Below are 14,283 nucleotides of genomic sequence, written 5' to 3' on the forward strand. Positions count from 1 at the left end.
CTATTTTATATTTGGATGGTATTCAGCTAGACAGGTGCTAAGCCAATGCAGAAAATCAATTGTATTAAAATGGCATTTAAACAAAAAACCAACCAAAAGAACCACTACCATGTATACACAAAAAGATAAGATGAAAAGTTCAGAGTTTGACTATAGATGTATATAGAACAGTTGGAATGTTTTACATGCAGCCAGCATTTTCTGACTTGAGAATAATTAGAATGGATTCAAGATGCCTAATTCCACTTCCAAGTGGTATCAGGCACTAAACTACTGCAAGCACCAACAACTTGCATTTCCTGTTCTTAAATGTTTTGAGGCTCTCTGAGTTTTAACTGCTGAACTTTGAGATAGAGATCATAGTAAGAGCAGCAGAAGAGAACAAAGGGAAGGAAAGCGCAGCTAAAGCAGAAGCTTAAACCAAAGCATTTAATTGCATGTTGCTGATGTGCTTCTTTTAAGAGGACATAAAAAAAGGGCATTATAAAGGATTCAAAGCATTTAAGGGTGAGGAAAGAGGGGAGGAAGAGACAACACTTCAAATAAACATTCCATGGAGAGGAAATATCTAATAATTTATTGACCTTCAGTTTCACATTGTGAAAAAAGTGAGTTTTACAAAATATTAAGACATAGTAGCAAACAACATAGACAGTTTTACTTCTACTACTTGTAGTTTTCTTTTAGCACATGAACCACATCTTCAATGGCCAAGAATGGGATTATTCTGTTCTAATCACTCTTATTCAGACAGGTGTCAGACATAGGCTGCACAATTATACCAGAAGAGGAAGGCTGTCCTTTGTTACATGTTTCTACAGTAACCAGCCTGCAAAAAAAGAGGAACCTTCCCATCTTATGCCAGGGTTTTTGTGTGCACTCTGCTGTGAACTGCATTTGCTTCTAGGTCTGGGGTGTTTCACAGGACTGAAATGGTCAAGTAGCTAGCCAGGATTCCCACAACAATTCATCGAGCAAGAGTATTCCCTGCAGAGCCAGAGGCCCACCCTGACTTCAGTTTCCTTCAGCCTACACACAGGAATTAATTGAGGACTTGAAAGCAGACCACAAGTTTGGAAACAGCTGCAGAAAATTCATCCCACTTTTGGCAGCTGCATGGTGCTACAAAACATTTCATAAGCTAAATAGTCAGATGCAAGGCAGCTTCACCTCTGGACTCTGATCAGCTTGTCAGAGAACACAGATCTCAAAGCTACATGTCCTTATTCAAACACAGGGGCCCCTGGAGACCCAGTTCTTTACTTCCTTGTACCTTATGTAATTGCTAGTGCCTGGGGAGAGGACATGCAAAACACAGGAAGTCTGATTTTATGGCTCCCTTCACACTCCTGAGCGTGATCCACAAGATGAAAGGCAACAAAAATTCACGGCTGTTTGCTTCAACATGGCAACCTGTGCAGCTACAGGGATATAGAAAGGAGACCTATCCTAATCTGTTTTCCTAGCGCTAAAGGTCATCTAAAGGGGGCCAGGATAGAGAAGCTTTGAGTTTAAATACTTTTTTACTCTACCACTTCAAGGAATCAGTTTCATCAGTGGAACTATAATTTTACCACATCTAGCTGGAACTCACCCTTTTAAAAACTGCAAATGACTGCTGATTAATCAATGTTCTCTCAGTACTCACAGAACTCCAAATACTTTATTTCTGAAATGTAAAGAGTCTACTCCAAATAGCAAATCAAATGTAAGGCAGCGCAGAGAAACTTCCAGTGACCAGTGTAAACACTTTCAGATGACAAAGCTTTCACAAATACAGCTACATCACTGTCACAAAGAAAGGCAAGCATCACATGTATTTTTGTTTTGCATGCAGACATGCAGCTGTTTACTTATACCACAGCACACACCAACCATGTTACTGAATGTGCCAGTTAAATTGGGCTCTAGAAACATTTAAGAAAAAACACAATACAATACCAGCTTCATGACAGGATACGGCAAAGAAAGTACCTGTGAAACACAAGCTTCTGAAATTCCTAAGAAAAAGAGTAGCTTCATCTATGTCCAAAGACCAGAATAATAAGTAACAATTTCATTTAAATATCAAAGTTTGGTTTCTCAGGATTATCTGAGACTTCTGAGCAACCAAGTGATTAAAGACACACCTGGATAACAAAAATAAAAAGCAGCAGAGTTTGAGGGCTTTTTTTTTGTTTTTGTTTTTTTTTCAAGATAAGAGGTTTGAAATTCATTTTCTATCCCCATAAGAATTTTTCTAGAGCACTTGGGTCTTTGACATCTGGCCACTCAGATGATCTGAGATCCAGATGAATGAGGCAGTCAGTGCAAAATTGCTGCTCTTTCTTCCTTTTTTTTTTTTTTCCTTAAGACTTCATCATTAACCTATGTTGAGGTTTTTTTTGTTTTTATTCTTGAATCACCGTTCTCCACTCCTTCAGGACAATGTGGCTATGTTGTACGTAACCCTCCTCCAACCCAATAAATAAATAAATAAGCTTGGACAATGACTTCATCTGGGCTTGGTATCCAGAAGCTCTTCCACAGTATTTGCGTTGCAATCAGGAAGCTGCACAAAGCAAGTGTTGCAAGAGACTTTGGCTATTTCCAGGTTAGAAATTGAAAGGCATGACCAACAAATGAAATGTTGCAAGGACACCATCTACAAGACACACCACATGCAACCTGGGGAGCTGGTGGCCTGAGAAAGTGACCTCCATGGCTTCTTCCTTTAGTACATGTATAATTTAAAATCCTGTCTTGTAATCCTTCCATTTCCGACTGGGAAGCCACTCCTCCCTCCCACCTCCAACTGTTACCCAATAGTTTTCTTTCTTTGTGCAGCAGAGCAAGTCAGCAATCACAATATGTGCAAAACATACAATTCACACAAGCCCTTGCAACATGAAGACAATTGCAAGCATTGTTTCAGCATGCAAGCACTGAACAATAAATAACTATATCTACAACAAGTAACATAATAGGAAAGGGACAGACTGAAATATAAATACAGGGAAGAACAGGAACAATGAGCATTTTGGGGATGTAATGTTTGTTCCCCATTGTTGCAAAAACATTTCACCACTGGACTGGTCCTTATGAAGCAGAAGGTCACTTACTGCACACAGGACAATGCAACATGGTGTAACAGATGCTGAAGGCACTGCCCACAGGCAAGCACACTCCAGTCAGCAGAGTTCAGCAGCAATGCTGCTGTATCTTCATTCACAGCAGCATCTTGCTGTTTCAGATCTGGCCTGCTTCCCCTGCAGCTTGTGCTGGCACTTCAAACCACCACAAAGAGAGATGACAACCATTTCAAATTTCACATAAAAACAGTGGACTTTGAAGGACTGATTAACATTGGCATTAATCCACAATTACTAGCACAAGGACCAAATCTCAGGTTTGTCCATTCATATTTAAACCACATGTTGAAGCACTGAAGACACTGGTTTCTTCTCCCATTCCTTCATGTCTAGGTTGGATAATTTACAAGGTGCAGATGATCTTCTTCAAATGCAAAAGATGTTTAACAATTTTTCTTCATTAAAATGTCTCCAGATCTGAGGTTCCAATTCTCTTCTCCAAATAAAAGAGTAAACTAAAAGCATGGGAAGAGGTGGAGGGAAAGGAGAGAGAAATTACTTTAAAGGTTTTGCTGCAACAATATACCACAAGGTCTTTGTTAGATGTGAAAGAAAACCTAAAAGCTAGGCTTAGGATACAACCCAGTTGATGGGCCTCCCTGCCCGCCCTGAACCTCAAGGTTCTTGTGCAATACCCAACTACTAACATACAAATCAGTCAAGAACATAATTATTTAGGGTCAGATTGTGACTTTATTATTTTATTAACCTTACTCTGCAAACCATCCAACTGACAGCAAAAAGGCTAATTTTTTGGCTATAAGTTCAGTCACATTAAACCTAAATCAAAGTGGCCTGACAAAGTTCAAAGTGATGGACTCTTTATCCTGCACACTTCCACATTTTTATGTTCCACCAAAATCTTAAAAGTTTGTGGACTTCTTTTAAGCAAACAACCTTTTGTAACTTCTCCTTCACAAAAATCCACATAAATACTCAGTGCAGAATTTTTTCTATACCTCGGCCAAAACATACCTCTGGTTGGAGCAAAGCAGAAAGGAAAGTTGAAGGTGTCTTGCTCCAGTATCTCCAGTCACCTTAACAAATTCTGAATTGAACTTACAACAGAAAGAGTGCCATAGAATTCCCTTACTTAAAATACAGCTACTCTCCACTTAAGCAGAATTCTGCCTAATTTCTTTTTACACAGCAATATACCATCCATGAATAAATCCATCCTAGAGTCCTTCATAAAATCAATTATTCAATGAGAAACTCAGCCTTTGGATGCTGAGATTGTGCTTTGCTTTTTCACTGTGAAGTGTTATCAAAATTCCAGCTTCCAAACCGTCATCAGTTTATCACAATAATTTCTGACAGCACTGCTAGAATTTTAGAAGGCAAATCCTACTTCATTACAATGCAAATGAGCTCTAGTGCATTCACAGATCCTTTGAGCACACCACATCTCTCTCAGGCTGTGATGTCTAAGAACAATAGAGAACATTCACAGGAAACAAATCAGCCTACGTAACAGTCCATAGTGTTTTTACAAGTGTGGGCTATTTTTTTATGTCTAAAAAAGGGTCCACTCAGTGTTGATTAGTCTATTCTAGGCATTCTTCAGCATACCATGACATTCTTCCCATCAAAACAAACTATCAACACTGAAGTCAAAACGGTGTTTCTTGTTGTGGGATGAACTTTAGAAAAAGCTATAAACAGTTCCAAAACAGAGGGGGAAAAGCCCGACTCAAAACTCCTAAGTTTGAGGAACAAGACAAAGCAGACTGAAGTCTTCCTAAAAGCTGTCAGACTGGGGCCACACAACGCCAAGAAAACAGAGTAATCACAAGTAATTTCCTTTTTGGCCCTCCCACCCACTGACATAGCAGCAGGAGTCAGTAGAAAAAAAAAACAAAACAACCTACTTGCTGGATGAGCACACAGCACTGGTGAGATTTCAGTCTATAGCCACACTCAGTTATCTTCTGTGCTAGTTAAGCCAGTTATCTTGTGTGTTAGTGAAGATAAAATACCAGCTTTTAAAAAGCTATTCCAGAGTAAAGGAAAGCTTTTAGCACCGTTATATTCAGAAAGCTGTTTTTCAAAAATAAAACACTCCCTCATGTACTGTAAACTCCAGAACAATTAAGTCAGACTCAGAAGAATAAGTCAATATTTTTCTTGGCACAAACCTGAGTCTGGGCATTCAATACTGCTGTTCTGATAACACTGAGAACCACATAAAGTCAGTAATAATACAAATTAACTGAAGATACTCAGGTGTAGTTCCCAGCTAGGGAGGAAGCTAACACACAGAAATAAGGGCTTCCATTTGCTGTTGTGGGGGCAATTACTGCCAGGAACCAGGACCTGGTAAGTCTCTAGGATTTGCTGTGCTTTCTGAAGAAGTCTGGGGGAAAAAAAGCAGGGAGAGAAATAGTGTTTTCAAGACAAACAACCACCTGAGAGAAGAGCATCACGGCCATGGCCACAACACGGCCCAGTTTCACACTAGATTTCAAAGCTGAGCTTCTGCTTTGCATGGGCCCAACCTTGTACTCTTTACTCAATCAAAACTCCCAGTCAACTGAAAGGCAACTACAAGAGTGTTTGCACTGTCTACACTGTTTCAAAGACCTTTGGGGTCTGCATTTACTGCAAGTCAGGCAAATGTCTATTGCTGCAAAAAATACCAAAAAGCATCCCCAGCGATCTGTCCCAAAGAGAAGAAGCTACAGAAGTCTTTATACACAAGTTCTTCTTCCTATATTCTGGAGAACGTCTTCCATCTGAACTTTTAGGTAACCCAGAGGTACATGCCTAGTTTGTTTAATTACTGTAACTGTATTTTCTTTTTCTTATAACCTGCCCACCTTCATAGGTACAATATACACTGCTGAAATCCAAAAAGAAATCACCATTCACAGGGCATTGATTATTTAGGGTCAAGGACATCACTATATTTATTTGGCTGGCAGTAACTGATTTTGTACTGAAGCCACAAAGAGGAAGCTGGGAATCAAAACAACACAACAGAAATGGGAATCTGCCAGGTTTGTTGTGAAATACACAGATTAATAGCAAAAGTCTTCTCCCCTCTTCCCAAAAATAAGAAATGCGGAGCAACCAATCTAGCAAGACCAAATTCAGACTTGCTTGTGAGACGATACAATGCTGAAGTTGCACCTGGTAAGAGCCTGGCCCATTATGTATAATTAAATTGTTTTGGAACAGTGTGTGCTATAGACCAGTAATTATTTCAGGGTGCAATATTAATTACATATCTTCCTGACACTATACCTAGTTCAACATATATGAGCATAAATATTTTGAAAAATCTGTATTTTTATGTGTTACAGTGGAGAAAATTCAACCACAGTCCATGCAGATGCTAACATGCTGTCTAGCTGAGATTGAAAATTAGGCCTGAATTCCCTGCAAAACACCTATCATAAGACAGCAGCTTTCTCTAAAGGCTGTCTGCATGGAAATTCAATATCAGGCTTCAGATCAGAATTTACTGTATCTTTTTTGGGTACTGTTACTGGATGCAGAGTTATCAGTCTCAGTCATCAGAAAAATGGCACTGGAACCTTTGTTTAGCATGCATTTAGTACTTAAGAGCCAGAGTCAATTTCCAAAAGATGATCTGCATTTCCCCACAAGTTGAAAATGTTATTTTTGCTCAGTCCTTTACATCAAAATCATGCAGGAAAAGGCCTTGTAAAAGTGGGTGCAAAATATCTTGCAAACTACTTCCAGGATCTGGCATTGTCACACACATGGTGCCTGGCTTGCAGTAGCCCGTGAATGTGTCTCAGGTGATCCAGATGTAAAATTGCATCAAACATACTCACCCCTCCTCAGAGCTGCTGCTGAAAAGTTTTTTGAAAAGCATTATTACAGTGAAATTCTGAAGTGTTATTTCTTACCTGGTAACTTGCAATTGCCAATGTGCACACAATTAGGAGGGCAGGTGCTTCCATGTGCTGACAAATGCCGTGGGAATTAATGAATAGGGCACAGTTGTTATGCTGTTCCATACATCCAGCGTGGGATCGTAGCAGTCCAATGTTTTGCACCTCTGAATGCCAAAGTAGCCTCCAACCACATACAATTTGTTTCCAGATGCCACTGCATGGCAGCTCATTCGCTTTGCTGTCACATCTCCCACCTTAGTCCACTGGTATGCCTCACTGTTGAACTTATAAGCAGAGCATGCAGAGAATTCAGTATCTCCACCCATAATAAAAATCTGGTTTCCCAGAACAGCTGCAGCTGTGTAGCGCCAGGGCTGCGGGCAGGTGGCTGGTACTGTCCATCTGTTTTCACACTGATCGTAGCACTGGACTTTGGGCAGCTTGTCATGACTAACACTGGTACCACCAAAAGCAAACAGCTTCAGCTTTGCACTGACTACAGCTGCATTGCTTACTCCCTCTCGCAGTGGGGCAACCATGGTCCACTTGTTCGTCACGGGGTCATACTGTTCTACTTGCTTTAAGGATACTGAAGGGGAAGCTGGAAGGCAGCCAGTTGCTGCAGTGTGCCCTCCTACTACATACAAACAGTGCTTAAGTTCAGCAGAGCCGTGGCCAAACCTAGCTACCAGCATGGGAGCAGCCTTCGACCACTCCTCATGAAGGGTGTCATACACCCACACATCTTTGGAGACTCCATTTTCTGATCCTCGTCCCCCAGTGATATACACTTTGCAGCCTATGGCACAAGCACTGAACTCTTTCCGTGGGCTTGGAATGTCAGCCTTTGGAATGATCTCCTTTGCCTTTTGATCCACCAAATACAGCTTGTCACACATAAAGGTTTGGCCACCCAAAAGAAAAAGGGAATGGCCAGTTTTTCGGGGTCTGGCACACAAGCTGGTAACCACTCCATCATTCTGTAAGATCTTCAACTTGCATCTTATTGATTCTTCTACAATCTCCTTGCTTTTCCTTTGCTTGGTGATAAGTTCTTCCATGGCCACATTCTCCATAAGGTATATGGCTGGCAAAAGGGCCAGTCTCACTGTCTGCAGGAGCTCTGGCAGGTAACAGTGACGCTTATTCAGGTCATAGTTGACCCAGTTGATAGCTGATTCATATACCAGCCTTTCATCTTCAGTTTCTAATTCTTCACTGGAAAGGAGTTGCACTACCATGTCTTTTGGCAGCTGGAGGAAGTCTTCACTTTTACTGATACTCTGAAAGTTGCTAAGGCACATCCTCCAAGAGAGCTCATACAGCTTGGTACACTGGTGAGCATCCGACAGCAGCAACATACCAAGACAGTTGGTGGGATGAAGGTTTTTCTCCAGAAATTCTGCACAAGCATCTCGAATGTCCTGAAACTCCAGCATGTCACCAGCCTCCAGCAGCGACTCTGCATTTTCCTCATTGATAATAACTCTGGAGGAATATGCATAGTCCAGAAGAAGCTCCAGGACTTCTGGGTGAATAGAATTGTGAAAGTTGACTTCACTGTCCTGGCTCTCTTTCAGTCCTCCACTGAACATTGCTTCAAAATAGCGGCTACAAGCAGCTAGAACTGCTCTGTGGCAGGGGAATGACCTGTTTCCAGCATGGAGAAGTACATCTGTAAAGAGACGCTGCTGACGCAGGAGGTTTAGGTGAGTAAGGACACTATCAGCATAGGATGACTTGTGGAACAAGTATATGTTTATGGAGCCAGTACTGGCCCTAGACTTGCGATTTTCATGCATGCTGACCGACATTTTCTTTCACACCTATAAGCAAAGAAAAAAATTAATATGAATAAAAATCAAAAACATTATTAGTTTTACATATCAAAAAGTGTGTCTATTATTTACTATAGGATGGGGGAGAAAAAGCCTTAATTTACAGCTGAGTGGACAGAGAATTACATCTACCTTCAGCATGCGTTTACTTTTTTGTAAGATGAGATTCATAAATGACATAGTCTAAATTTGTTGCCCAAGAGCAGGTTTATCCTGGGAAACCTGATCTCCAACTTTCATAGCAATAGAGTAAGCAAGTAAGTTGAAGAAAGAAAATTAACCAGGACTGATTTTCTCACCCTTCCCCAACCCAGACCAGCTGATTCATTACATACATACACATGCACACGCTTGAAACATTCTCCTGTACTGAATCATAGCAGGAAGAGTTACCAGACAGAATACCTAAGGAATGTCAAAAGCTGCATAGGGAACAAAAACCTACTAATCCCATTAGGAAGTTTCCCTTTGGTATAGTGATTCCATATGCAACAGCACAAAATGAAAAAAAGGGAAGACCCAAACTTTAAAATAAAATGCCGTTATCAACCATACATTTAGACTTGTGTAACTGTAAAAAAAAAAAATTATTAGCAAATTCTACAGATTCCAACTTTATTCCACATCCACAGAATTCAGTGTCTGCTTGCAATTGTGATATAGCATATATATAGGCAGGGTCAGCAGAAAAACGTATTTTTCTATAGGACTACCTGCCAAAGTCACAGAGTCACTGCCTCCGAAACCACCTAGAGAGTCAGGTTCTCAGAGCTTAAGCCATTAGTTCATTCTGAAGTTCTGAGAAGGCATAAAACAGACCAGGAAAAGGCCCTATTCCTAACAAACAAAACGCTACTCAGATTCTGTTTAGAGGTGAATATTACTGTTACCTGCCATGATATGCAGGTCTATGTACAATTAAAGCAGCAAGTTTCCAGATTTAACTAAGGGTCAAGTCAAAATAGTATGGGTACAGGGTAAGGGAGGAATATTGGTAGCATTATAAAACTAATGGCCAAAAAAACACAGCACAAATAGTAGGAGATGAAACATACAGAACTCAGTGCAAGCTGTGGCTGATACTGGGATAATCTCACTTCTGTCTCTTCAAACTGCAGAGAAAACACAGAGAAAGCCAAGAACCAAACTTGCCTAATTACTATGCCATTTGCATGTCCAGAGTACCTTTTACTGCACCTTCAAATAAGGAACTGGCCAAAAGATCTACCTGGAAAGTATGCAATATCCTAAATCAGAGAGCATGATCTGGGACCAGTTGTGAAGGTTTTTAATGTGGATATGCTTTGTTCTCACACAGACATTTTTGTATAGTTGAGCATCTTTAAACAATACAGAATTGTAGAATTTTGTTCCCACATTTCATGCTTCAAGATAATACAAGAGCTTTACAAGCCTCAAAAATAGCATTTTTTAATACATGCATTTTTCTAGATTCATATGACCAGAAACATTGACAAAATCAAAACCACATGGACAGCAGTCCCCATTTCAGAACAAGCAATCTGTGTTTATGGGACATGCAACACCTGCAGTCTAACTGCAGCACAGCCAGTACCACTATCTGTGCTAATATAATTGATTCACTATATTGAACAACGGCAAGTTTGTGATACACCTTTCCCTTCAGTTACAGGAGACAAAGAGCCCTTAAACCCAGCTTAAAGTAAGGAATAGAGACACCTTACTGTAAAATACCATAGCTCATTTCCTTTAATATGAAACAAAATTTGCATGATGAAACTTAACTGCGTTTGAAAAGTAATGTATATTTGCACAATCCAAAGTCTTCCAAAACAGAAAGGAGTAATACACATCAGAGCTACAAGGCAGAGTATCTGTCTCACTCTGCCATGACACAGCTTAGAAAGGGATCATACCAATGCTAGACCAACCTATTAAATGCACTAAGCACAGAACAACTTAAGGCAGCTGGTATGTCTTCAAAACACAAACTCCTTTAAAGGAAAATTAAATGACCGTTAATGAAGTTGTATTGTCTGGCAAAAAAATACCCAGATGGCATTTAAGGATCTTGAGCACTAATCTCAGACTAAAATAACCCACTTAACCTATAGCCAAAAATAAGATACTGACCATTTACAGGTTGAAATCTCCTGGAACTGAAGGATTACAGAAAGGTCATGGCCTGAAATACTAGTATACAAGCAGTTTGAAGACACAGATAGGAAGCTGAACACTTTACTGTCAAATTTTCCTAACTTTTCCAGGCACCTTACTGTTTTAAAAGCTGTTATATGCAAGGCATAGTATTCACTGGATCCCTTTAGGTAGGATTTCCTCACACAGAGGATTTACTCTTTCAATATTCCTCACCAGGGAGCAAGATGAGAGCTCAACACCCCACTGATCAGAGACAACAGAATAACCAGTATCTGAATATGCTCGCTGCCTCCCACCCTCCATTCCAGTTAACTCAATGTGTGTGTAGACATCACAGGCTAGGCATATCAGGATCTTTATGAAAACACAGATTCTCTTTTTTGCCCCCATATATTAGGAGAATTAAGAGCATACTGAAAACTTTCTTTCATAATGCACACAGGGTTCAGAAATTGGGCAGGTAAAGTTCACATCAGAGGCTGCAAATGCAGGCATTTAGATCTTCCACCAGGCTGTGTACTCCCATGAGCAACGCTTGTTCAGCACCATTCAGAATGAGCCCATAACCACAACAAAATAGAGGCAAACAAAAAAAACACCCTGCAGTTATGCATACAGTAGAGGCTAGTGAACTACGGACCACATGCAGAGGGGAGGAACAGATCACTGACTGTTACTCAAAGCCCACCCACAGTCATAGTAACAAATACCACTTCAAAAAAAAACTTACAAATTTGTATAAAAACCCTTCTCAATCAGCCACTGAATAAGGCACTCAGCATTTCACCCTACTATAACAGAAGACTGTCTCTAGGTGAGAAGTAGATTTCATACATGCTGGTCTTGAACTGTAAGATTGGCTTTATCATCACAATGTCATCTATTGAGAGGAATTCAAAATATGCCAATTCACATTTAAGATAAGCCAACATATTTCCCCAAAGAGAACAAAGATACATATCTAGATACATCTTTTTCCTCCAGTGTGGTGCTGAGATGAGTTTGCCCACCAGCTGAACACCCTTAGGAGCACGTATCATCATTCACTAAAAGGCAGGGCTTCTGTAAATAGCCTTCCTGAGTCTCTGGCAACTACGTCAATCCAAAATCTTGTAAGAATATTATAATGCAAAAATGACATCTCCAATTTCTCTGTTTGGTGCTGGAAATTATGCAAACCTCAAATAGTTCAGCAGAGGTAATTTACAGTCAGTGATCAAGTGTTCATCTTGAATAATATTAGACAATTCCCTTCAGGCATTTTTTTCCTCAGAAATAGTATTTGTATGTAAAAGACAAGAAGTGGTCAGTAAATTACAGATACAGATTTTATCTAGGAACAGAGGTTGAACCAAGACTTTGATTTATAATTACACTTCAACAGGCTACTTGTCACAGCAGCCCAGAAGTAAACATTCTTTAAGACTAAACAACAGGCTCCTTGTCCTACTTAACAGTTCTATAGCATGCAGGTTTCAGCCTAAATCAAATTAAAAATGAAGTATTTTCAAATTACCGACACATCCCTGATGCATGCTCATTTTAATACGACTGTGTAATTACACAGTGGTGGTTGCGTTTTTCTTAGAATCAGTGGAACAGCTGAAACAGAGGAAATATACTAATCATCCCATCGATGTAACTAAAACCGCTTTCAATTGCTAAATCTGCACCGATGCTCTATCAGTGCGGCAGAGGCAAACTGTGACACTGCCTGAAGTCTTCAAACTCAGTGTCTGCCTAGGACCTACAGCGAGACAGAAAGCAGAACACGCTGCTCCTGCTAGGAATGCACTGCAGCTCACCGCATGCAAACAAAGAAACGCAACTCTAAATTCCCCTCCGTTTGCCCCATCAAAACGCCTAGATAACTCCATCTCTGAGAAGAAATTTACAGAGCTTTTTCCCAGACTGATATAAAAACCAGTGCGAGAAGCGAAAATGTATTTGGTTTCCTTTATAGAGCAATAACCACGTGCAAAAGTTTCTGTACCGGCGCAGGGAGAGCAGCGCCGCAGCCAGCTCAGGGAGAAAAGAGGCGCTCGCTCATTCCCTGCCCTGCCTCACGCCCGCTGAGGGATACTCCGGACCGCCCGGGACCCCAGGCAGGAAGCTGAAGTCCAGCGGGGAAGCCAGCAGCTTCTCTAATAGAGCCGACGCTTTCCAAGGGCAGCCGAGTACAGGAGACAGAAAATCATCGCGAATGCCTACCCACCAGTGCCCCGCTGGTACCTGGCGTTCCTGACAGGGCAGAGGAGCGCCGGGCTCCGTCTGTGCTGGGGACTAACAAGGCAACCCGACTCCAGCCGGAGAAGCAGCGCGGCGGCAGCTCTGCCCGCCAGCTCTGCCCCGCCACTGCCCGCCCGCCTCCCCTCCGTGCCGGGAGCTGCAGCGGCTCGGCGGCACCAACTTACAGCAGCGGCTCCCGGGAGAGCGCGGAGGTCCCTGGGCGACGCAGCGCCGCGCATGGGAGAGCAGCTGGGCTGAGCCGGTTCGGCGGTGCCGGGACGCGGCGGGCGAGCAGCAGCGCCGAGAGCCGCGCAGCGCCGGGCGGAGCTGGTGCCACTGGCGGGAGGCGGGTCGCGGAAGGAGGGCGGGAGGTAGGGAAGAGGGACGGAAGAAAGGGAAAGGGTGGCTGCTGCTACCGCTGGCACGCCGGCCGCAGCTCTGCCCCGGCGCCGGAGCGGGGAAGGGGTATATGGGCTGGGGGGCGGGGGGAGGCTTTATGCAAAGCCTGTGAGTGACAGGCGGGGGAGGGACGGCAGGATGAGGGTAGCGAGCTCGCAGTTGCCGTCCCGGCCACCGGCAGGGAAAGCGTAGTCGGGGCCTCATGTCGCCCCGGACGGGGGCTGCTGGATGTCCGCTCCTTCCTGCCCTTCCTAAGCTGCCCCGCACCCGACCGGGGCGGCGTGGGGGCCCCGGGGGGCCGGGCGGAGCAGCCACTCGCTGTACGAGCTCCTGCACCGCGCTCCGAATGAACAAGGGGTGCGCGGACACCAAAACAGCTGCGCGGGATGGGGAGAGCCGCTCGGCCGGGAAGAGTCCCGAACCTCCTGGCGTGTCCCGTTGGGTGGCGAAGACCGAGCAAGGCAGACGGCGGGAATCTCCTCCTCGGCGCCCTGGGACCGGCCGGGAGAGCGCGGAGGAGCCCGGGCATCGCGGGCTGTGAGCCCGCCGCCGAGCGCTGCTCCTCCCGCGGCGGGGCGGTGCCGCGGAGCTACCGCGGGCCGTGCGGCCGCTGCGCTCTCGGGAGGCCTTGACAGAGCTGCCGTTTCATAGCTGCCCAGTGGAGAGCTCCCGCAGCAC

The 14,283-nt window shown here is 43.1% G+C and overlaps 1 protein-coding gene across 2 annotated transcripts; it reads right to left on the minus strand.

Annotated features, from left to right (window-relative positions):
* Positions 1-554: 554 nt before the first annotated feature.
* ENC1 (ectodermal-neural cortex 1) lies at positions 555-13,657 on the minus strand. 2 transcript variants are annotated; one of them, XM_005522723.3, is made up of 3 exons: positions 13,392-13,657; positions 7,010-8,823; positions 555-3,586 (listed from the first exon to the last, which is right to left on the minus strand). In XM_005522723.3, the coding sequence occupies exon 2, from the start codon at positions 8,809-8,811 to the stop codon at positions 7,042-7,044; it is 1,770 nt and encodes a 589-aa protein (XP_005522780.1). In that variant the 5' UTR covers positions 8,812-8,823; positions 13,392-13,657; the 3' UTR covers positions 555-3,586; positions 7,010-7,041. The 2 variants fall into 2 exon arrangements, with proteins under 2 accessions (XP_005522780.1, XP_014107849.1); XM_014252374.2 differs by lacking the exon at positions 13,392-13,657 and adding an exon at positions 13,210-13,345.
* Between the last annotated feature and the right edge of the window lie 626 nt (positions 13,658-14,283).

This window comes from Pseudopodoces humilis, chromosome 4 (genome assembly GCF_049639895.1).
Source record: "Pseudopodoces humilis isolate 2021_Gansu_Grassland_sample_001 chromosome 4, ASM4963989v1, whole genome shotgun sequence".
NCBI classification, from domain to species: domain Eukaryota; kingdom Metazoa; phylum Chordata; class Aves; order Passeriformes; family Paridae; genus Pseudopodoces; species Pseudopodoces humilis.